Source organism: Columba livia, chromosome 3 (assembly GCF_036013475.1).
Source record: "Columba livia isolate bColLiv1 breed racing homer chromosome 3, bColLiv1.pat.W.v2, whole genome shotgun sequence".
NCBI classification, from domain to species: Eukaryota; Metazoa; Chordata; class Aves; order Columbiformes; family Columbidae; genus Columba; species Columba livia.
Genome location: NC_088604.1, coordinates 33,431,834 through 33,456,559, shown reverse-complemented (window position 1 = coordinate 33,456,559; position 24,726 = coordinate 33,431,834). Strand labels below are relative to the sequence as shown.

General features: G+C 41.1%; 1 protein-coding gene across 14 annotated transcripts in view; it reads left to right on the top strand.

Annotated features, from left to right (window-relative positions):
* The window catches only part of FILIP1 (filamin A interacting protein 1), a 109,547-nt gene extending 84,821 nt beyond the window's left edge, over positions 1–24,726 (top strand). For 4 of the 14 annotated variants that reach the window (XM_065056329.1, XM_065056328.1, XM_065056334.1 and 1 more), the window contains 3 exons: positions 6,219–9,024; positions 15,975–16,198; positions 19,206–21,834. In XM_065056329.1, the coding sequence (XP_064912401.1) occupies positions 6,219–9,024; positions 15,975–16,181 (3,013 nt within the window). In that variant the 3' untranslated portion in view covers positions 16,182–16,198; positions 19,206–21,834. Of the gene's footprint in view, positions 1–6,218; positions 9,025–15,974; positions 16,199–19,205; positions 21,835–23,916 lie in introns of those variants that run through there. The other 10 variants (XM_005506740.4, XM_065056336.1, XM_065056337.1 and 7 more) reach the window with 7 other exon arrangements.

Genomic DNA, 24,726 nt, shown 5'->3' with positions numbered 1-24,726 from the left:
CCCTTATTAAGTTAAACCACCTCTTGCTGGTTTTCATTGTCCTGGGATTCTAGCAAGCAGCCTCTCACATCACTTAATGGGCAGCAGCTTCCTAACTGCTAGTAGGATGTGTCTCTCCAACTCTGCATATGCGGTAGCAAACTCTTTAGGTTTGAAGTGGAAAGATGAGCTTGTGAAGGTATTTGCTTTCCCAGTGCTTCCCTGGGATTGCTGTGTGAGTGGCAGAAATGCTGTTGGCCCCTTGGGGAGGAAGCAGCCGTCATCAGCTGTCAGTCAGCCCATCCTTAGAGTGACCAAGTCCTTGTTAACATGCTTCTCTTAACCCTTACTTACTGGCCATCCACAAAATAAATAGGATGGAAGTCATCACATCCCATTGCAACAAACTTTTTGGAATTTAAATGGCAAAACAGGGTACTACAAGAGCAGTACATCTGTGATGGCTTTGTGCTAGAGCAGCAAATAGGAGCTCTGTAGACCTCCAAGCTGTGTACAAACTCAGTTAAAAGGTCCTCCAGAGACTACCTGCTTCCCTTCTTCCCATCCTCTTCCTTCTACCTGCTGTTCCTCCTGCTGCCCCTGTCTTGATAGCAGAGGAAAAAGGTCTCCACTTCTCTCCAGAGTGCTCTCCACATTAGCCCCTCCTGTGAGTGCTTCATTAAACGTTGTGAGACCCCTTGATAAGCTTGGCTTAGTCTGTTTGCAAAGCAGGGAGCTAAACCAGGCCAACATGGCTGCAATGCGGTGCAAAAATATTCACACGTACACAGTCTGCAGGAGCAGCTTGTGTCCTTTCAGGTCATCCTCTGGCTTTCCCTGCCTTACCAGAGTTTCCTCACATAGGTGAGTGTCCATTTCTGTGCTAGAGATGGAAAAGGTCACATGAGCATTTGTGATGTTTTCTTATCTTCATGGAAGTACAAGTGGGAAGGGCAATGCAAACACTGGTGTAATTTTCCATAAATGTTTTGGAGGGTTTTCACTTTTGCATGCTCTGTTTAAAACATTTTGAAGTGAATGATTTATTGACGGGAGAGGTGGATTTTTGGAAATCAGTGTGCATCTTTCCCCTGATAACTGAAACTTCTTCATATTTTCTTTAAATATTGTGAGTCACTTTGTAGAATGGCTTCTCATATCAGCTATCAGTGCTAAGCATGTTTTTTAGAGTTCCCAGTTTGCTAAATTTATTGTATTTCAAATGTAGTCATGAAGTTGATGATCCTTCAGAAGGCAAGAAAATGTCTGCTGACCACTATTTGTAATTTCTTTTACAAATGCAGGCAAGAGCTAATGGTTCTTGCTAAGCTAAGGTCTTGCTGCAGCTACTGCTTTTATCATTTACAAATAAAATAAATCCCGTTTAAAATCCAGTAATGCCCATTGGAGCTCTTCTGGTATGAAATGTCTTTCAAAACCACAATGTTATTCTCCAGCTGTGAGTTTTACAGTTCATGTTCAGGTCTCACTCTGGTCTGCAAAGAGATGCTGGAGAAAAGGAGGCTGAGGAGAGACCTTGTCACTGTCTACAACTACCTGAAAGGAGGTTGTAGCGAGGTGGGTGTCAGTCTCTTCTACCAAGTAACAAGTGATGAGAGAAAATGGCCTCAGGTTGCACCAGGGGAGGTTTAGATTGTGTATCAGGAAAAATTTATTCACGGAAGGGGTTGTCAGTCATTGGAACAGGCTGCCAAGGGAAGTTGTTGAGTCACTATCCCTGGAGGTGTTTAAAAGACCTACAGATGCAGCACTTAGGGACATGGTTTGGTGGTGGACTTGGCAGTGTTAGGTTTACAGTCAGACTTGATGATTGTAAGGGTACTTTCCAACCTAAGTGATTTTTGATTCTATGAAGCCCATCTCTGGAGGGGTAGGGTTCAGAAGCTATCAGCATCCCATTGTGCTTTTGTTGATCAGTTAGAAGCTTGGAGGAGGGAAGGGGAAGCAGAAAGACCTTGTGCAATAAAATGCTTCAGCACCAAAGAAGGGGGGACAGTGAGGGCCTGATTACTGTGCACCCTCTGCTTCCAGCACACCGTTCATGAAGGATGTTAAAACTAAGTCCATTGTTGCTCTTCCTCCACTCAGGTGTCTGCCTACTCTGCAAACTGAGATTGGTTGCTGGAAGTCTTCATGCTCCTAAATCCCCAGCATTGCTGCCCACAGACCTTCCTCCTGCTGCCCTGGCGCTGCCCGGTGCGGCTGTGAACAGCTGATGCTGCAGTTTGTGGAGGGGTGCAGGAGACACAGCTCCCCGATGCAGCAGGGACCATGCGAGGCTGCATCAGTAGCTTTTGTACACCAGTGTCCTGCCCCAGTCCAGTCAGGGTCAGAGGCTTCTTCTTCCTTTGTGGTACAAAATTGGAAAACAGCGTTGTCCTGGGGTGTTTGGTTTTAACTGAGGCAATTAGTGCTTCGCAATAAGTGCTTCATACATAAGGGTTTGCTATTTTATTTATCCCATTTACTGTAAAGGATGAGTGCGATCATCTTGAATGCTATAGGGCACCCGTTCTTCAAATACTGTGGGGAGGACAGATAGAAAGGAGAGGGAGAGACTACCTGGACCCTCATGGCAGCAGAAGACCACGTATTCAGCGAATGACTGGGGCTGCATGTTTTGACGTGATACTTGCGGTAACCTGTGGGGAGGAGGTGCTGCACAGACCTCAGCAGTGTTTTCCACAGACAAGCAGGAGGTACAGTACCCCTCTCTACAAGGAACCTGAGCAGACCTGCCTGCTACCCCACTGTGATCTGGATGCTGACCCCCTGAGACTTTTACTGATAAATGCAGATTTTCCAATTTTCTCCAAATATTTCTCCCATCTCTAAAAAAACCCAAAATTGAGGTAGCAAATACAGGGACTGGACTGGGGGTACCAAACTGTTGGCTTGCCAGTGTTTCAGCTATATCTAGCCCCCCATTTTATTATTAAAGCTCTTCTTTCTCTCTTCTCTCCTCTCTTCTCATTGTGACCTGAATACAGGTACTTCCAACCTCTTGACAATCCAGAGTGCAGTTGCTCTGGATAACATGCTGAAGATACACATGCTCTGAGTTTCTGAGGTTCTTTTAGTGTTGCGTCGGAGCCCATGCAGGTCTGCATTACTTAGCAGACATTAGCAGCAGCAGCAGTCAGATGAGAAGTCTGATAATAAATCAATTGTAAGGTCAAGAGGGGACAACATCACCCCTTGCAATCCTGCTGAAATTCCACTTTAACCATGGAGTTATGATAGTTGTACAAGGATGAAAAGGCATGAGCAAGCTTAAATACAGCTTTATTTTGGTGTTTAAAAGTAACATTGAAAAGGCGTAGATTTTGTTTATTACTCTGACATCTGCAAACTTTGACATCTGTAAACTTGGATGCTGCTTTTCCACCCATCCCTCGCAGAAGCAGATTTTAGAAGCAGTTTCCCTGGACATGGAAAACAGAAGTATTGTCAAGTACCTTCTGTGTAAATTCACTTGTCAAATCTTACGCAGCCTAGTTTCACTGCGTAAAAGCTGAGGCAGGATGAAACGCTGCACAGTGCTTCCCACCTTGTTCAGCACAGACATGTTAGCAAATTCATCTCCCTGTATTGGCACAGTTATGGTGCTTTATTTTTGCTTCTCCCAGAGAGGCCAGGCGAGTGATTCCCCACTGCTAACTCTCCTGCATGGCAGTGACAGTGATAACGCAGTTTCTTCTCCTGTTGCTCAGTCTCATCCCTGAAATTCTTGTCTTAGTTTAACAGGTTTTTATTGTTTGTTTGTTTGTTTTTTTCAGTGGCCTTCTCAGCAGTATTACCCAGTAGAATCTCAGGTAATCGCATGGCCAGTGAATTGTTTTGCACTCTACTCAGCAGCCTGGCTGGTGTGTACCACCTGTAGCAACTGCTGGGTGAAAATCACATATGCCCTTGATGAACAGACTAGGAATTAGAAAACATATGCAGTTTTCTGAGCTTCTCTACATAGGCTTTCAAGTGGCAAGGCTGTTAAAAAGAAAATAAAGTGCTGTCTTCTGTGTTTTGAATTTATAGAGGTCACTGTAAAATTTCCTGTGGACAAGGGAGGCTGGAAACATTCTCTGTTTTGAAGATCTCATATTCTTGTATATATGTGCATGACTTTGGGAGATGGGTCATTTAGAGAATCACTAGGTTAGGGAACACTGTTCTGTCACGACAAATAATACTTTGTGGAAGGACACATGCTATTTCTTTAAAAATGTAGCCTGGGGGAGATGAGGGAGAGTTTTTGGGCAGAAACTTTTGCATGAAGCAGTGTGATAGAGTAGCCAGGGAATATATTGCATGCTAATAAAGTTCCTTCCTCAATGTGAAAAATGCATGCTTTGTGAGTGGCGGCAGGTCTTTTTTTACCTTTTGACATTCTAACTTGACCCATAATGAGGCATCCACCAACAGGCCTTTTCAGTCCTTTCCAAAGAGCTGCCAAAACTAAAGAGATTTTTTTGAGAACAATCTGTGACCCAGCAAGGTTGGCTGTAAGGTTTGTTTGTTTTTCTCTCTCCCGCTGGTTCCTCCTATTCTCTTACTCCCACATCCTATCCGACTCTTGTTTTCAAATGCATTCTTCAGCCTTCTCCTTCCCTACCTACTGCATCCTGTGTTCTGCTTTCTGGCTTCCTTCTCTTTTCTTACAGCTTTTCTTTCCAGTTCCTGTTCATTCTGTTCCCGGAGGAGCAATGAGTGAAACATTAATAGTCGCTGGAGGACTAAGTTAATATGGCTGTTGTGATGAGTTTAGGGTTCAGGTGAGGGCTCTGGGAGACATCCTTTGAGTACAACATTGTGCCCTGGAGCTCTGTGCACAACTTAATTGCTGGGGCAGCAGGGAGGAATGTATATCTGTGCTTCACCCTCTACCATCTACAGGTCAAAATACTGATAAAAGTCGATCTCTGCTAAGATATGGATGTTCTGATTATGGCAAGTTAGTTAACAGGTGGTAAATTGCTCTGCTGTTATCACTTTACTGTGTTTCTCAGTTACAAAGAAGCTGAAAAGGTTCAGACATCAGGTGAGCAGAGCAAGTGGATTTGAATCATCACACATCTTGATAGGGGATATGGGAGTTGCTGGTATTTTGACAGAGGTTTGAAAAACAAGTAATTTCACAGTAAATTCAGTGTGCACACCTATGTCTTTTCTAAGTCGTGTTACTACTTTTAGAATAAGGCTCTTATACTAGTAGGGGATAAATGTATTATCTGTACCTCTTTGTCAGTTGAGGATCACAATCCTCATAAATCTGTGCTTACAATATGTGCAGGACCCTCCTGTGATGATGTCAACATATCCTGAATATAAATCACAGATACAAAATACTTATATTGCTAGTAATTTCTTCATTGAAATGTTGCATGGGTAAGGCTGGAAAATATAGGTCTTTATTATCTTTCAGAAGATACACATAGCGTGTGTATTGCGGGCTTTTTTATTGTTTGAAAATGCAGCTTTGCAGACTGTATGAAAGAAGAGCATTTTCCAGCTGAGGTTAGCTGTAGCCAAAGGTTTGATTAGTCTGACCCTTGCAGTCCACTAACTCCCCTATTGTAAATGGAAATGTGCCTGGAAGAAGAAACTTTTAAACATAATAGTCACTGTACTGGCAAATTTATCTTCCTGCTAATTTCTTATGCCTGTGATGCCCAGATGGTTCTCAGTTGTGTGCTAATGTGATCTTCTGTGTTGCTGGTTTATATATAACCAGGGTTGATCCATTTGTGTATGGCTGCATATAGCAGTTAGTTTTCCTTTTTTATCTTTTTACCCATTTTTGTGTATGCAAGACATAAGGAAGAATCCACCTTGTAAAACAGGTTTGGTATAAATGGATTGGTGAGTAGATATACCCTGTCCTTTTGGGATATTGTATGCTTTTACCAACCTCATCCTATCAAAGAAATAAATGTAAAGGAATGAAAGCCTGACATATTTGTTAGCTATACATGTATAAAATTTCACTGCTTTTCAGATTTCTAGATGATTTTATATAGATTTCAGTTAACTTTTGTAATTTAAAATATTTGGTTTGGGAATGTAAATGTAATAGGTAATTATTTCTTGAAACACTACCTAGGTTATTAATGAAAAAAAAAAAAAAAGATAAAATGAAGGTGATTTAAGAAATGGAGAAATACACCAAAACACTTTTTTTTTTTTTTTTCATGCAATGCATCTCTTCTAACTTGTTTTAGGTTGAAGAAACTTCTTGAGCAGGAGAAGATCTATCAAGCCCGAAAGGAGAAGGAACATACAAAGAGACTCAATAAACTAAGAGAAGAACTAGTCAAGCTCAAATCATTTGCACTCATGCTGGTGGATGAGAGACAAATGCATATTGAACAACTTGGTCAACAAAGCCAGAAGATACAGGACTTAAATCAAAAACTAAAGGAAGAAGAAGAAAAGCTGAAAATTATTAGTGCAAAAACAAAAGAAGATGGACAAAAACTGATGAAATTAGAGGCAGAACTTGAACTGAAAACATCATCATTTTCTCAGGAACATGAGGAGATGACTGCTAAACTGGCTAACCAAGAGTCACATAATAGACAGCTAAGGCTTAAGCTAGTGGGGCTGAGTCGCAGAATAGAGGAGCTAGAAGAGACTAACAAAAATCTTCAAAAAGCTGAGGAAGAACTTCAAGAACTAAGAGATAAAATAGCAAAAGGGGAATGTGGGAACTCTAGCTTAATGGCCGAAGTGGAAAACCTCCGCAAGCGTGTGCTTGAAATGGAGGGGAAAGACGAAGAGATCACAAAAACTGAATCCCAGTGTAAGGAGCTGAAAAATAAGCTGCAAGAGGAAGAGCATCATAGCAAAGAGTTGAAACTTGAAGTGGAAAAATTGCAGAAAAGAATGTCAGAACTAGAGAAGTTGGAAGAGGCTTTCAGTAGAAGTAAGTCTGAGTGCACTCAGCTACACTTAAACTTGGAGAAAGAAAAGAATTTGACTAAGGATTTAATAAATGAGTTGGAAGTGGTAAAGACTCGAGTGAAAGACCTTGAGGCATCAGAAAGCAAGTTGGAAAAGGCTGAAATAAGCTTAAAAGATGACCTTACAAAGCTGAAGTCATTTACTGTAATGTTGGTTGATGAACGAAAAAATATGATGGAAAAAATCAAACAGGAGGAAAAAAAGGTTGAAAGTCTGAACAGGAATTTTAAAGTTGAACAAGGGAAAGTTATGGATGTAACAGAGAAACTGATAGAAGAAAGTAAGAAATTTTTGAAGCTGAAATCTGAAATGGAGGAAAAAGTGTCTAGTTTGACAAAGGAAAGGGATGAGTTAATAGGTAAATTGAGAAGTGAAGAAGAAAAATCCTCAGAACTAAGCTGTAGAGTTGACCTGTTAAAGAAGAGAATTGATGGTATGGAGGAAGTGGAAAGAGAAATTACAAGAGGTCGAAGCAGGAAAGGACCAGAGCATGGTTGTCATGAGGACAACAAGATTAAAGAACTTACTGTTGAAATTGAAAGACTGAAGAAACGTCTCAAACAATTGGAAGTGGTTGAAGGAGATTTGATGAAGACAGAAGACGAATATGATCAGCTAGAGCAGAAATTTAGGACTGAGCAGGATAAAGCTAACTTTCTTTCTCAACAGCTGGAGGAGATGAAGCTCCAGATTGCCAAAACCAAAGCAATCGAAAAAGGTGAGGCAGTGAGCCAGGAGGCAGAGTTGAGGCATAGGTTTCGTCTGGAAGAGGCCAAAAGCAGAGATTTGACAGCAGAAGTTCAAGCTCTTAAGGAAAAAATCCACGAGTTGATGAACAAAGAAGACCAGCTTTCTCAGCTCCAAGTTGATTATTCGGTTCTGCAGCAAAGGTTTATGGAAGAAGAAAATAAAAACAAGAGCATGGGGCAGGAAGTTCTGAACCTGACAAGAGAGCTGGAGCTTTCCAAGCGTTACAGTCGTGCTTTGAGGCCCAGCATAAATGGACGAAGAATGGTTGATGTTCCCGTGACGTCCACCGGTGTGCAAACAGATGCTGTGAGCAGTGAAGCAGCAGAAGAAGAAACTCCAGCAGTGTTTATAAGGAAATCCTTCCAGGAAGAGAATCACATAATGAGCAATCTGCGGCAGGTAGGTCTGAAAAAGCCCATGGAGCGCTCTTCAGTGCTCGAGAGATATCCTCCAGCAGCAAATGAACTTGCAATGAGGAAATCCTGGATACCGTGGATGAGAAAGAGGGAAACTGGGGCTCAGGTGACTCCTGATAAAGGAGCCCGAACCCATGGCAGTCCAGCGCATCCTGGAGAGGTTGTGCTTTCACCAAAGCAGGGTCAGCCTCTTCATATTCGGGTGACACCGGACCATGAAAACAGCACAGCTACTTTGGAGATAACCAGTCCAACATCAGAGGAGTTTTTTTCAAGTACCACTGTCATTCCTACTTTGGGAAATCAGAAGCCGCGAATAACCATCATTCCTTCTCCAAACGTTATGCCCCAAAAAGGGAAAGGCAGTGAAAGTCCCCTGGGCTCAGATCGTTCTATGTCTCCGGTCACTATAACAACATTCTCCAGGGAAAAGTCCCCAGAAGGAGGGAGAGCACCCTTCACCGACAGACCTACATCACCAATTCAGATCATGACAGTATCAACATCTGCAGCACCGGCAGAAATCTCTGTCACTCCGCAGTCACAAGATATGACCATGGGAAGGGCTGTCTTCAAAGTAACACCAGAAAAACAAACCGTGCCGACTCCAATCCGCAAGTACAATGCCAACGCCAACATTATTACGACAGAAGACAACAAAATCCACATCCACTTGGGTTCCCAGTTTAAACGCTCTCCCAGTGCCGCACCTGATGGTGCGAGTCCTGTGATAACAGTCAGACCAGTCAACATAGCAGCAGAAAAAGAAGTTGTGACCGGTACCGTCCTTCGATCGCCCCGGAACAACCTGTCCTCACGACCTGCAGCAAGCAAGGTGACAAGCACTATCACTATAACGCCTGTTACGACATCTTCCACACGAGGAACACAATCAGTGGTAAGCAGCATAGTCTTAATCTGTAGTCTTCATGGTGAGGAGGGAAACCAAAGTTTGAGTTTGAGACACCAGAAAGAGTGGGTGGGGTGAGGAGAAGCTCTTGACTTCCCTACATTTGTTTCAGATACGAACTTAACTATAAAATCACAGTTTGACAGAATTGGATATTTTTGTACCAATGCTGGATGCTGATGTACTTTTGGCACTGCCTCCCAAAGGAGTAACTTTGGAAAGAAGTCCCTGCAAAGTTACTGAAAATTATGTAAATCCTGTAAAATTGCAAGTAAGAGACAGTGTCAAAGAATGATGGAAATGACAGAGCAGGAAACTATTTTTATTTTCGGTGAATGCAATTTCCGACTTCTGAAAATAGCCATGATGATTTTTGGCCTGGCTGGCAGGTCTTTAGAGTCCAAGCATGCAGGCTGGTATTTCTTTGGTATAATCCCATTATATTTGTCATTCAATTAATCCTGAACTACAGAGGAATAAATAGCCAGATGTGGTATCATTGCTTACAGCCTCAGGTCTCTTTTGGCCAGTAAATACTAAAGCTCTTTCTGTTCCTCTGAAATTTTCAGCTTTTATTAGGACCACATGACAATAGTGCTTCTTCTAATATATTTTTCCTGCTTTCTCTCTGTGCCTCTATGTTGGCTTCCTGGCTTCTGTTTTGTACAAAATCTTACTTAAATCAGTCTCTCACCTCTGTCTCTGAACACACTGAACAATATTTATTGATAGTCCTCCACCAAGGTTTACTATTTTGCATTGTTTTAGTTGGAAATACCCTGGGAAAGAAGAATTTAACCAAAATACAGAACCAGCAGTATTGAGTTAGTCCAAAAGCTTATTTAGCTAGACAGAGCCTGTAGCAGATGCTTAGGGGAAGATTATTTTAAGTGGGTAAACGTGCAGTAATGTTTCCAGCGTCTGTTCCCAGTTTTTGGCAATAGGTGGGTATTTCTTTCTGAACCAGGGCCTGTAGCCACATCTTTGTGTTTAATAGACCGTGGCAGAGTTTTCTTCTATTTATTCTTCTAATTGCTTTTTGAACTCATTTATACAGTTGTTTCCACAACATCAGGGGGCAGTGAATTTGGTTGTGGGCTTTGGGAAAAATGCTCTTTTGTTTGGTACCTTTTATGCAATACCTTCATTGGTTACGGCTTCTTTCTTGTATCCTGACAAATACTGAATAGTCATCCCCTGTTTGTTTGTCCGTGCCGCTCAGGATCCTGCAGACCCCTACAACAGGTATCTCCAAGCTGAAACGTCAAACTGTATTTAAGATACACTTCTACACTTTTGGAGAGAGGCTGCCATTCCCATTTAAGCCCCCTGATTTAAGAAAACTTCCATTCGTCATACAGATCTACTTGGGATTGCACAAGTGTATGCTTTTTCTTTCCACATATATATATATATATATATATATATATATATATAATATGTTGTAGATACAGTGTTTTCCTACATACTAGAGGCAGCTATTCATTTTTTAAAAGGTCTTGAATTAATTCATTTACAAACTCCTTTGCCTCTCAGAAGCTTGGAAAACTTTTTTTTAAGAGTTTCTCATTCTTTTTTACTAGATGTCTGTCTCTACTGTGATAATGCACTGAACCATGGCTGACAAAACTTTTTTGGTTTTTTTGGTCATCTGGCTAAAAAGTGACTTCTTTCTTCACTTCATCCTCCCTGATTTGGAATGTAAGGAAAATAGTTCAACCATAAGATTTACTTTATGTAATGCTTCCCTTTGTTTTTAAGGTCCCTAGTCAGATAAGCAGGGAACTTTGAACAAGCCCAAATGTGCCTTTTCCTCCCTATCATTCTGAAAAAAAAAACCCAAAACCCTGAATATTCACCATCTGTTTTGCAAATGACTACTTTACAAATGCATTTCAGTACCTCTAGTCAGAAAAAAACAAGTCATATGATCATTTACTCAGTAACCCTAGAAGAAACCAACACTGATATAATTTTGAGGGTTAAGTTAATAAAATCAAAGAAGACAAGCTGATACAAAACTTCTTTCTTAGCTCACTGCCTTTAATTTCTTCCTTAACTTTCCTCATACAGATGCTTTGTACAATGTACCAATGCAGTGTCAAGCTACAAATTCTCAAATTCCTAGCTTTCATCTGTTGCTATAACAAATTTGTGGTTACTGTTTTCATATTTGAAAACACTTAACTCTTCTTTCAATTTGAATTTATAGGGTTATGTTCCGTACTGCAGGTGAAGTTACCCTGGTACCATGGTACTTATCCCTGCATGTGTGAGCCCAAAACCAGAGACTGTGATTTCATGATGGACCATCATGATTTTTGAATCCCATGAATCCCATAGATTAAGGGGTGTTATGGTTGTGTTGATTTACACTGGCATACACTCTAGAGTAGCTACAGATTTATATTTCCCTGATACAAGGCCACTTCTGAGCCTGCAACAGTTTTGATTTTAGAGAAAATGAAACCCTGGCCCAAAGAACAGAGGCACCTGAAGGAAAACTGGGGAGATTTTTGAGCACTTGATCAACTGAAAAACAGTCAGTGACTGTTTCTCCACTGGCACCGGAACTCATTGGACCCAAATATTTCAGAGGCACTTATGTCCTGCCTGCTGCAGAAACCCAGGGCTGGCCAGTGCATCAGCTTGGCCTCATCACACCAGCGCTGCCATCCAGCCTAGCCCAGTCCCACAGGGTCCTCCATGGCAGGAGGCTGTTTGGCCAGTTGGATTGAATTCAGCATTTAACAGAACCATTGCCACTTTCATTAAACAAACATACAACCAACAACCAAACCCTAAGCTGGTAAATGCCTTTTATATGATGGCCTATGGATTTGGGTAATTACCACAGAAGTGGAAAAAATTTGGTTTGGTCCTCCTTAGCTTGGTTAGAATCAAACCCACTCCCAGGAAAATAGTCGGACTTCCCTAGCAGACCTAGCAGATGATTTTTTTTTTAATGACAGGTGGACCACAGTGAAAAATTAAATACAATGAGACCAGAGGATATGCAGGCCAGAATGAACCCGAAACTGTAGCCTGGTTGTTAGTCTTGCCTTAGCACGTTACCCTAAGTCCCTGTTTCCAGGACAGTTTATAGTTTACATTAAAAAAAAAAAAAAAACCAAATAATAAAAGCAAATATTCTTTGGGAAAAGAACAACTGTGATGCCTATAGCCTCTGTTTTGATTTAGGCCTTACATTTGGCTATAGGATTGCTGGTGAATTTTGATCTTCTTTGGCTACCAGGATGGTAGCCAAATGTAATTACTTCATCCCCGTGCTCCCCACCTCCTACAAGCCTGGCATCCTCCGCTGGCTGTTTATGCTGCCAGGGTACACGGTGAATCCGGTGACGTGCAGATCTGCAGGGAGCAGAGGGAATCCCGGCTGCAGCAGAGCCAGCGTGGTGGCACCGCACCAACCACGCAGGGCATCCTGTGCCTGAAGCAGCGGCCATGGCCAAAAGGCTGCAAGGTGCCAGAGCTAGCTGGGCACACGTTAAAGCTATAAGACTGAGATCGGCATCTAAATTTAGTTCTCTGTAGGTGTCCCATATACGCTCTAAGCTTCTGTTAGAGTTACTGAAGATCCAGGGGTCAGCTTGCTCACTGGTACAGAGCTGCATGGTGCTTTGCATGCCCTGTGGCAGCTGAGGCTTGTGCATGAGGCTGGGAGGTATGACATGGACCTGGACCTTTCTGCAGGGGAAGCTGACAGGATACTTCAGATGGCACAACATGCCTCAGTGAGGGCAACTGAGTCAGTCACCAGTCCCCTTGTCGGCACCGAGCCCTGTGCCCCATGGAGACTGGAGCTGATTCAGCAGAGATGCTGCTCCCGTCAGCATGAACTAAATTGTCCACTGGGCTCCACTGACTGTGTTGACTAGCCTCAAGTCCCACCCTTCAGTTGCTAAAACACACTTCTTCAGTGTCATTTTAAGTGTTGTCAAGTAGCTTACCTAGCCTCCAGCTGCTTAATCAGAGGTTGTGGGTCGCCTTGGGTCCTCTGTCTTATCTACCAGCCCTGCGCAGACAGCTTGAGTAGCCCAGGGCATTAAAATTACACTAGATATCTGTGTTAACCACTGAAATGGACCATTTCCATCCAGGGCAAGGTGGTCCCTGATATGATTGGGAGCAAGTGCTGAAAAAGCACTTTTGTTATTAAAATATTCCAAAAGTGAATGTGTGCACGAAAGTACTCTTTTTGCACATCAATAAAAAATGCACTAAGTGGGATCTGTTATAAACCATGAAAACATGCTAAATATTCTGTACATTCAAATTGCTTTTCTTCCTTTAATGGGACTGTCCACTCTTACTGCAACCTCACTGCTTAATATACTTGCCAGTGTCTGCAGTAAGCGCTGATTATCGACCTAACCAGCTTAGCTACTGCATGTTATTTATCTCACTCTCAGTAATGTATATACTAACCTCACTCTGGCCCCCGTGGGTAGCTCCAGCACCACGTACTGCCAGCTCAGAGCCAGCCAGCATCACTCTGCGTCCCGCATCTCGGGAACTCTGTGCTGGCTGCCTGAGAGTTGGTTGCTGGTTGGAGCCACATTCCTATATCAACCAGATGACAGCAGCCTGCAAAAAGAGCTGGAGGGAATTGCTGAGAGCTTGCTTCTTGGAAGAAATGATCGAGAGACAGAGGGACTATATGGGTTCTCTGCCATACGCCTACAGATGCGTACCAGAGAGCGTCCCCTGCCTGTGTACCCAGTCACTCTCCCCGAAGGGGACTGCTTGCTGAAGAGCCACCTTTGTGCCATTTGTGATGGCTTAGCCAACACAAAATGCTTTTGCAGCTGCCCGTGAAGCAGGCATTAACTTCATATGATCAACATGTTAGTATGCCATAAGGAAGGCAACTAAGACATTTAAAGCAAGTTAGAGTGCTTTTCAAAGTGCTTTTGAGTGATTTAGGCTTGAAATGAGTAACTTGAAAGCTCCCAAATCCTTAGTTAATAATTTACATGTGAATAAAGCTGAAGAAATGCCTGAGATTCCAGCTACTTCATTTGATTGCCTCATGTTTACACACTGTGGAGCTCTTTCAGGGAGTACAAGATGTTTGTCATTTGGGTTCCCTGGGATGTTGACATATTTTCCAAGGCTGCTGGAATGCATTTGCATGTTTTGCCCTACAGAATTGTATGGGCCTAACTTGTTTTGACATCTACATGTGAGTTCCATATTAGCCTTTAGACTGCTATTGTAAATGTTGCTTTTAGTTATTGAAAATGGCTTCCTTCCTGCCAGGCAGACAGCATTCAAGTTTTCCAATTGTTATTTTTTTTTTGGTATACACATGTGGGTTTGAACTGTTCTTAGAAGATTAAGGAATGGTTTCCCTTTGAATACTCAGGATGCAGACAGAAGGCTCTGATGCTACTGGCTGGAAATCCTTTGAGAGAGAAAAATGCTTCTTCATGGAGCATTTTTTAATTAGCATTTTTAAGTAAATGTGCAAATACACGTTGCAGTCCACATGATCCCCTAATCCAACCTATTTCAGCAGTTTAGTTTTATTTTGCTTACATTTCATAAGTTGTAGAATTCAGTTATTTAGCAGATGGGTGTAGCTAGGATTCCAGGATCTCATGAAAAGTGTTCTCTTTTGTGAGATGAAAGTCTTTGTCCATTATCTAAACAGAAAGAAGTCACATGTGAAATTCAGCTGAGACACTGAAGTTGTGCCCATTAACATTTATTTCTGTATTGCACACTGCAGAAGGTAACATACATTTTCCTTTCAAAATTGTCATGGTATTTTCATTAGGTCATGGTCCATGAGGGTTATCTTCCAGTGTTAGCCTTGCAGAGTATGTGCAACATTATCTGGCCAATGGAGACAGAGAATACCAGTTGACCCTTTTGGATCTTTTTGTCCTGTGCAAGTACTCCTTGTGCACTAACACAGCGGGATTCAGTTGCCTAGATGTATGTACTGATGGCCATTTTCGAAGCTATAGGATAGCCGGCCTGACACCCAGCTGCTGCTCCAGAAGGGCACAGATCCCTGGTAGGAGCCATGTTGAGTCTGCCAGTCATGTGCTTGGGTCCTCAGCCACTGGGGCAGTTTCTATTTTTTGTTTTCACTCTGAAGCCCTCAAACTTGAGGGCAAGAGTGCTTGTTAGGCTGTTGTCCAGGGCAGCAGACTGGAAGAGACCATAAAATGACCATCTCTGCGCTGCTTTGAGGCGTCCCTGGAAAACTGGGCTGCCTGCTTCACCCTCACCAGAGTTCACTAAGCTGTGGCTAGGGCTTGGAGGAGGAGAGCCCTCTCCCACATCCCTCCTCCCAAAGCTGCAGGAAAAGGAAACCCAAATCTTTGCTCTGTCTCTTTCTCCCAGCCCCTTGCACTTCCCAGTGCAGAAACAAGAGGCCCCAGCCGTGGCCTTAGCGTACTTTGGGAAGCAAAGTTCAATTATATCTATAGTGCTGAGAAATCTTGCTCATCTCTGAAAATATGGCACTTAGTCTGGGTTCAGCATTAGCCTCACGTGGCCAGACTTCTTTGAGGGCATGTGCTAGTCTCTGTGCAAGATGCTAATATTGTACCTGTCTGACATCTAAGCCAGCGCTTTGGTAGCCTCTAAGGCCATCCTGCACTGTGTTATGCTGTGGAATTAGAATTTTGTGGGGATTCCCATCCCTATCATATCCTGATCCAAAACACTGGACCTCAGCTGTGGGAAACTTGTTTGATGCTGACTTTGTACCTCTGGCCCTACTGTAGCAGCATTTGCTACAACCAGGTTTCAAAGGTGAACATTAATTTGCCGATAAATATGATCCGGGACATTATTGCTTGAGAGGTGAATGAAGAGCCAATGAAAAGTATAAGATGAACATAAATGAGAAGAAAAAGTCCTTTGTTCGTGTAAATTCTCTCTGTCTCTCTATTTTGCAGACAGGACAGGATGGGTCATCCCTGAGACCTGCACCCACCCGCATTCCTGTGTCAAAAGGTATGAAAGCAGGAAAGCCAGTAGTGGCAGCCCCAGGAGCAGGAAATGTGACAAAATTCGAGCCTCGTGCCGAGACTCAGTCTATGAAAATAGAACTGAAGAAATCTTCAGCCAGCAGCTCTTCCTCCCTGGGCGGGGGTCAGGGCTGATGGCGGTGGCTCAGGGGGTATGTTCTGCAGGTTTTACTGCTACCATGGAAGTCAGACCCCTGTCTGTGTAGTTCCTCACGTTTGCCCGTACTAATGGAGTTCTGCAGCCATCACTCACAACAAACTAATAAGTGTGTGCACTGACTACTCAAGTAACAACATCCTTTTGTTTTCTTACTGAACTTAAAAAAAAAAAAAGAAAGGCCATCAAAAAAGCAGTAGTGCGCCAGGAAGATTTTCAGCTTGGGAAGTAGGGATGGGGCAACTGCACTAGGTTATTAATCTAGCCCAGGGTTTCTTATTGATAGACTTGATCACTTTTTAATAGATGGAAGGAAGTTTGTTCACTTCTACCTTAATCGACTCTTCCACCTTAACAGATCACTTTCCACCTTCACCACTGCATGGGACACTGCCTGTGATCACATTTTGTGAGATGCCACATGTCCTAGAGAAGCAATGCCAGGAGACAGCACACTTGGGGCCCTTTTTTAATGAAAGCTCATACCTCAGGTTTGGGAGGGAGGGGAAGAGAGAAAGGATGGGCACTGTGTGACCAGCCATCTCTCTAGGAGTCTCCCATCCAAATCAGTGTTTCTCAGTGGTGAGCTGCTTTCTTAAAGCAATTACAAATTCCAGGGGGTAGGGAGGTTGCACAGTGTTAGGCAGCACCAGTAGTAAGCAGCAGGTTACTTCTTACAAAGGGGGTTAAGGCTTATAGATAGTAGTTACAGCCAGGTCTCTGACTTACACACACTGGGTTACTGCCAGCTCAGGGGTCAGATGAAGGCAAGTGAGCCAAAGGGTGTTTAGTCTTTAGAAAAAGCTTAAGAAACATTGATCTGGCTAAAATCAATACAGTCCATTTGTGCCTGCTCCAAAGACTGCTAAAGGCTATGAAGCAAGTCACTCCATTGAGTTCACTACATTTGCAGTTTTCCTGATTGGATGGACTTGTGCTATATATAATCCTTAGTTGCCAAGCATACTTGTGTCTTAGAGGGGAAGTAAACACAGACTGCTGGTGGCAGAAATTGCTGTCTAAAGGCACAGCTCAGGTACAGACAGTGAAAGAGATAGGGTTTGGTATGGAAATTACTCTCAATTCTCAGTTGTTTGAAATAATTTGTCTTAAATACAGACCACCTCACAGTACCATGGAGATTCATCATTTTTCCTTCCCTCTTTGTGATTTCCTCATTTATATGTTTGCACTTTTAAGCATGTTTTAAGGAGTTGTTCCAGCATGGAAATGGTGTGGATGCTGATGATTGTTATGATGGTTTATTTAATAACAGTAAAAATATTAAAGAGCATTTCCATTAAGTGATCCATTTCCACAGACAAAAGTCACAGCCAAAAGAGATGGAGCTGAGCAGACCGATAAATGTTGGTTTTTAAAGCTAATATAATACCTCAACCACCACAGCAATCTGTAAAGGACCAAGTGGTTAGGAATAGCTTTCAGAAGGCAAGGCAGGAAGACCACCAATAAATATGAAATACAATTCACAGAAAAGAAAATGCACCAGTGACTGAAATATTAAATGGCTTTCTGTTTGGGAGAGGAGATTTGATGGAAGAATCTGCCACAGAAGTTCAGCAAAATTCTGTTAAATCCAAGCAATGTTTAGTCTTCAGTCTGCACTTTGCATTGCTCTCCAATTTAAGATCCAGATATGGACATTATCCCAGCGTGAAGCTGGCATTTTATTATTCATATGAAGGACATTTTGTCGGTTGTGTATAAGCTGTGGCCACGTCAGAAAATAAGGAGGTTTCAATTTTTACACATGTAGCACCTGCAGTACCTCTTAATTTTAAGGTTCTGATTCATATGACATCTGAAAATCAGATTTGTATTAGCAGCATTTTTCATAACACTCGATTCCCAGTATTTCAGATAAAACTTGGAAACTGGAATTAGAAAGCAATGTGAGTTACTATGCCAGAAATACATCAGATCCACTTAATTGTTATCACTTAACAGCCTCAATTTGTCAATAAATTGTTGCCAAGATCTTACTGTTCTTATTATAACATAGACTTTTGAGCAGATATTTGAAGAAAACACATTATTAAGAGCTTTTTGCTGGATATTTACTCTAAATACTGGCACTGAAGCAAGTCTTCAGGTCAAAACAGTCATTTAAATAATATTGTGAACATGAGCCTCAAGCTAATGTGGCTTGATACAGTGATGAACTACAGCTGCCTCACGCCTTCTTTTTCAGATCCTTGTTTCAAATAAACTTAGTTCCTTAGTTAACTGTTGCTATATCCAAGGCAATATTCTCTGTGCGTCCATGGTTGAAAAAATTGTTTTTCTTGAGATCTGAGAAACTAATTCACCTAAAGAAACAAGCCAGCCTTACAGTACCTGAAATCCAGGACACACATTAGCACAACTGAACGAGAACTGCAGGCTCAAGCTGGATATGACTCTTGTGGAGTCCGTAGGATTTCATGAGATGGACTCAAGAAATTCCAGGCAGGTCAGACCAAGAATTCTGTTATTTTTCTCAGGGGCAACACAACAAAAAGAAACTTCTGCTCCATAGCAGAAGCCAAACAAGTTGGAATCAGGCAACTGGTTTAATTGTTAGCTAAAAATAGGTATTTAGTTGTACTCATAGTTTTTGACATCTGTTTTAAGTGACCTGAGAGTCTTGTTTCTTAAAGCTAGAATAAGGGTAAGATGAAGAAAAAAGAAAGCCTATAGTTCAGAAGTCTTAAAAGCTGAAGCATAACTGTCTCTATTATATTGGAATTTCCTCTGAATCTGAAGACAGTTATGTTTAGTGACTGCAATAAGATTCTCCATTCAGTAGGTCAGCTCCAGAAGGCAATTTAGACAACCACGTCTAAAGACAGTGCCTAAGCCCCAGAGGCATCCTGAAGATCTTCTTGAAGTTCTTCCACTGCCTTTGTTTAGTCAGTGTTTCAGTTGTGACTTAAATAGCACTGCAGCCTTTAAACCTAATCGAGATGCATAATCTAGATATTCTTGTATTTCCTCTACAGGCTTTAAGTCAAGCCACAATTTCATGGTCACTTAAAGTCAGGATGTAACCCCACACTGGAGTCAAAAGCTGTAGTTCTGTCTTTGTCACCTCCAGCCAAGAAAGTCCTCACTTCCATGTGGTTGTCCCTTGAGCTGACACGAGTGTTTGAACTTAACTGGGGAACTGATCTGAACTAAAAGAAATCTGGCAAAAACCATGAAGGTTAGCTTTAACATAGCTTAGTTCCAGGCTCTCAGGCCAGAGAAAGAAAGGAGGAAGGCACAGGAAACCAGTGACTATTTTAAAGTAATTGTGGAATCACAAATGTCTCCTAGTAGATAAAGTACCACACAAATGTAGGGGTAGTGCTGCTTATTTTAAAAAGCTTTCGATTGAAACCTTTCTTCAAAGGTAGGAGATGGGTCCCTGTTCTCACCAGCAGCTGAGGAGACTCAAATCCACGTCAGCTCCAACCAGGTTCACCAATGGCACTAACAGACAGCTGAGGGGGAAGAAGGTGGTGTTATTTCTTCCTGCAAAGATTCTGCACGGAGGGCTTCAGTATTCACTAAGCAGAGAGTGGTTGAGCACTCAGGATATTGAACAAGGAGGAGGGAGCCCCTCTGGCTTCTGGTCCCTGTTCCAAAGGCTGCCTTTGAGCCTGGCCTTCTGTGAAAAAATTGCTTATAAAATGAAGTGCCTGTATTCATGCATCTCTCTATCTGCCCCTGATTGATGAATAACATTGAACACATCAACCAATTTCAACCAAATCTGACAATGCAATAGGAGTCTCCACAATAAGAAGTTCCTCCAGTTTAATGGCAAGGCTGACAGAGAAGAGGAGCAAGACCTCAGCAGTGCCCCACTGTGCGGAAGAATGTAGCTCATCTTCATACAACATCAAAGAAAGAACGCAAGGCAGTGATGTCAGAAATACCAAAAGGACAAGATTTGCTCAGACCTCAGATTCTACTAGGCACCAGAGAGTCCAACTCTGATATGCCACTTCATAGGAAAATATTAAGGTCTTTATTTACAGGGTTTCTTGTGTATTCTACATGACTGGATTACAATGCAGAAACCAAACCTTCCTCTGCCCAGGTGATGATCCAGAATGACTCATACTCATGCTTTCTCTCTCTTACCTTTTTATCTGATTTGATTTTTTGTTTGGTTTGGTTTTGTTTTAATGAAATGGAAGAACTGTTTCACTGGCAAAATGCACTCAACTCAGAGTACTAATGATAATTACAGTGCTTCATCAGGAATTGAGCTGGCTGAGAACCAATCTTTGTATTTTTGGTAGGTTTCAATGTCAGCTGGAGAGAAGCCCCATTCTGGCTGGCTGTGTGGCCTTATAGCAGTTGTGATAACTCAAGACCAGGGATGGGAACATACAGCTTAGGACAGCAGTAAGGTGGAGGGGTGGAAGAGCAGGAAAAATGTCAATCCATTCATGAGCAGCACATATGGACTGAGAAGGTGCACCCTCAGTTCTCCGGATGTGATATAAAATTTTGTTCCTAGTAAGTTTTCCACCGTGTTCCTTAGATTAGATCCCATCACCTGCATTACTGTTTTATATGACTATTGCTAATGTAGTCATTGGCAGAGAAATACATTTGAATAAGTATGACTGAAAATGAAGGAGCACAGAACCTCAGCCCAAATGCCTGGGAGATTTCTCTCAGATCGATAAACATGCCAAGTAAATAACAGAAATAAAACAGAGATTATGATTTATGTTGCCCACCTTTATTTCCTTTCATGACACCTATTAGTGCAATTAAAAAACAAACAAACAAACAAAAACCCCCAAACCAGTAACACTTTGTGACTCTCCTGAATATGCCTATAACACCTCAAGCGACTTGTAGCACATAGTAATTAGCATCATGTGAGTAATCTCTAAAGTTACGTTAACATGTTGATTCATGCCCATTGGATTCCAAGTCATATGGCACTGCCTGAAATATGCTACACTTTCTAAAACCTGCTCCATATTTACATGAATATTAAGTAATTCTGATCAGATGTGGAAGAGCATGTCTTTAAAGGGAGTAAGCTACCATCCTGCTGGGTTTCAGGTGCTTGGCATAAGCTGAAACAGACAATCTTCTGACCAATTACATGTTCCCATCACACATCAGTGCCCAATTTCACTGAGTTGCTTAGAAACCTGTAGTTTACCGGCAGGAGTTTCTGTGAGCTCATCTTTCGAACTTGCTTTCATTTAGGGGAATGTTTTTCTCTACTCCATCAGTATGAGTTATCCTCTTTCCCTTGATTTTTCCTGAGCTCTCTCAGGCAAAACTATATGCAACATTTCTCATTATAAACGTTAACTTCACTTTGAATCTTCCTCCCTACACACTGCGTTTACTTGGCTTTTTGGAAGATGCAATCATGGTTAGCTACTCTCAGGTGCAGAGCTACCAGCTCTCAGAGTCAGGTATGAATCACTCGGATATGAATGGTTCTTCACTTTATAAACTATTTTCAGGATTTTAAGAATAGAAATACTGATGTATAATTATCTTCTCTTGCTTGGGCGTGCGTTGTCTGTGATATATACATTTTTGTATTATCTGGTGTTATTTGTATATATTATAAGGAGAAATTAAACTTCATATGTTAAAATGTCAGTTGATGTGCTTCATTATATGAACTGCTATTTTCCATAGGCCAGCCAATAATGATGTTTTTCCTGGAGAAGTTCTGATTACATCAATGGGACTGAAAGCAGAATTAGCAGCTTTACATTATCTTCATTTTCTTTTCCTATCATTACAATAAATTGTTTTATTTAAGTGAATTCTTAGATCCTTGAAATATTCACATCTATAACCCTAGAAAGGTTTATATAATCCTTTCCTACAAATATAATCATATCCCTACAGGGAGTGGTCCAACAGACTTCTGACAGAATCTACCCTACTATAATTTTAGCTTAATAGCTGCTTAGACATCTCTTTTATTAACCAGAGTGCGTGTGTATAGTTTATATTTATATATATAAGCATTTCAAATACAAACTGATAAACAAACTAAGAATATACATCTATGTGTGTGAGAAATGAATGAACAAATGAACGCTAGGAGTAGAAATTATTTGATTTTTTAATTATTTCTCCTATTATTTTCTGCCTAATTGTTATATTGGGTCTGTAGGAAGAAGACTGATTCAGAAACCTTTGTACTTGTGCTGTTCATTCAGTGACTGAGCTTTTGCAAGGAGCATAATTTTCTGCTATCCATTTAGTCTTTAGAATTTTGTATCTAAACTCCATATTCATATATAATATGCATAGTGAATATTTAAAAAAAAAAAAGTTTCATATAGCGTTTGTGTGACTCCCATCAAAATTAATAGGAGACTTTGCCTGAGGTTACAATCTGATATTAAGCAGCTTTTTACATCATATCCCGCAAGAGTTTGAAGTTAGAGAAGAGCACTGGCTGTAAGGTAATATTTTACTGTAGTTTGTGGTTCTTTCACATTCATTGCTCATATTTGGCAGAACTGGTATATGTAATTTATTGAAAGTCATTTGTTATTGATGAATCATATGGAAAAGAAATACTTTCTACTTGGGAAATTCTGTTATTTCATATGCCTTGACATATCTTCTCGAATGTTGCCTTAACCCTGCTTTTTCTGATTCACCACATATGAAAAGCATCACTGGAATCTGCCATCTAGTGGCAAAGTTCTGAGTTCTGACATTGAGCACATGGAAAAACATTTTGATTCTTCTTTCTTCTCAAAATGTAACTTAATCCAACATCTTGCAGATATCAGTTAAAAAGCAGACAAAGGCAGAAGTCAATAAAAGTGTAAAAGGGAATAATTATTTAATTAGTGTCATTTATTTGGTCATGTAAATTTTGAGAAATCTTCAGACTCTTAAGAGAGGAAGGAGTCTTAAGAAAGGCAAGTTCAAATCAGAAATTGAGTATTTCTGAAAATGTATTATTGTATGTTTCTAGTTAGCATTGGTAGCGTTATATTATTTGAAATGCATAAAATACACCTGTTCAAAGGAAAATGCCATTGATAGGTAAATTCTTATATTAAAAAAGTTGCCTGTGAGAGCACTGTATATAGATATGTATAAGAACAGAAGACCGGGTCATTAGTATTTCAGCAGAGTCCAGACATGAATCAGCATCAGGGATCTCCTGCGTTACACACAGGGCAAAGTTAAACCCAGCCTTTCAAAGACAACACCAACACTTAGTTTAGCATGCTGTGACTGGAATTTATCCCCATTAATGTCAGTGGCAAAATTCAAGCAGACTTGCTGAATAAAATCAGCATAAGTTTCTGAGCCAAATTCAAATTAAAAATTATAAATGACCCCATACCTTGTCCACATCCCCATTTCAGAACTGACAGCAGATTTATGATGGATTTGCTTAGACGGGATACAATAAACTCGTCTTGTTCTGCCTCATTCTGGTGTGGGACTGGAACCTTGGTGTCCCTGTGGTTTGATCCAAATGATGGTCTTGACATAGAGGTGGAAACCGAGGGCCTCTGAGCCCTTGCCTGGTACTGGTTTAGTTTCCTTTCGTAGCATTAGCAAGGAGAGTTTCAGTCAACCAGTATAAGTCTGTCAGTCATTTCCAGAAGAAAAATGCTTTGCGCTGCCATTGTAATTGTTCTTTAAAGTAACTTGTACTTGCAGTCGCATAAAACCACGTTTTTCTCTCTTTTCTTCTAGAGAGTGTCATCATTCACCAGTTACGCATGAACTCTAGATGAGTTCCCGCTGTACGCGCTGTGTGCACTACCCGCCTTACCAGTCGGATGGGTCACTGTCGAAGCTCTTCGCCATCAATACCAGGGTCACTTGTGCTACTGATTAGTCATGGAAGTATTTATTGCATCAATTAGATTTTATATATATTTTCTTGGTAGAGCTTTAAGAATGAAGGGCCTTGCTGATATTTTGAAAGTACATAAAGAGAATCAGTCTTTCTGCCAGCTGAATTTCACTTTTATTTGCAAAGCCTAAGGCACATGCTTGATTTTGTTTGATGTTTGCCATATAATTTATTTTTATAATACACTTTGTAAAGTAACTGTCCCAAAGTTGCAATTCCTGTTGTCCATGGCGCATTTATTTGTAGAATACACTGTCAAATTCGCAATTTGATATTTTTGTAACAGAGAGTATGTAAAGAAAGAAAAATTTAACTTCAGTAATGTTCTGTGTTTAAATAGAAAAATATTCAGCACATTTTTTGCCACCATGAGATTCTGTGAGACTAAAGACTCTGAAGACTGCTGTATGGAATTTGTACTTTTCCAGAATATTTCTTGCACTGTGTGATGGTTTGGCATAAAACTAAGTATTAAAGTCCAATGCCTTGAAATACAACCAGATTTACTCATTTTAAACAATGTAAGCCAGTTTTTAAAGCTGTGATTTTTTTTTCTATATAATGTATGTTTTTACTTCTTCCTGTACCAAAAAAGTTGATTTTCATTACACTGTAACTAATAAATTTTCACAACTATGCAAATGTAA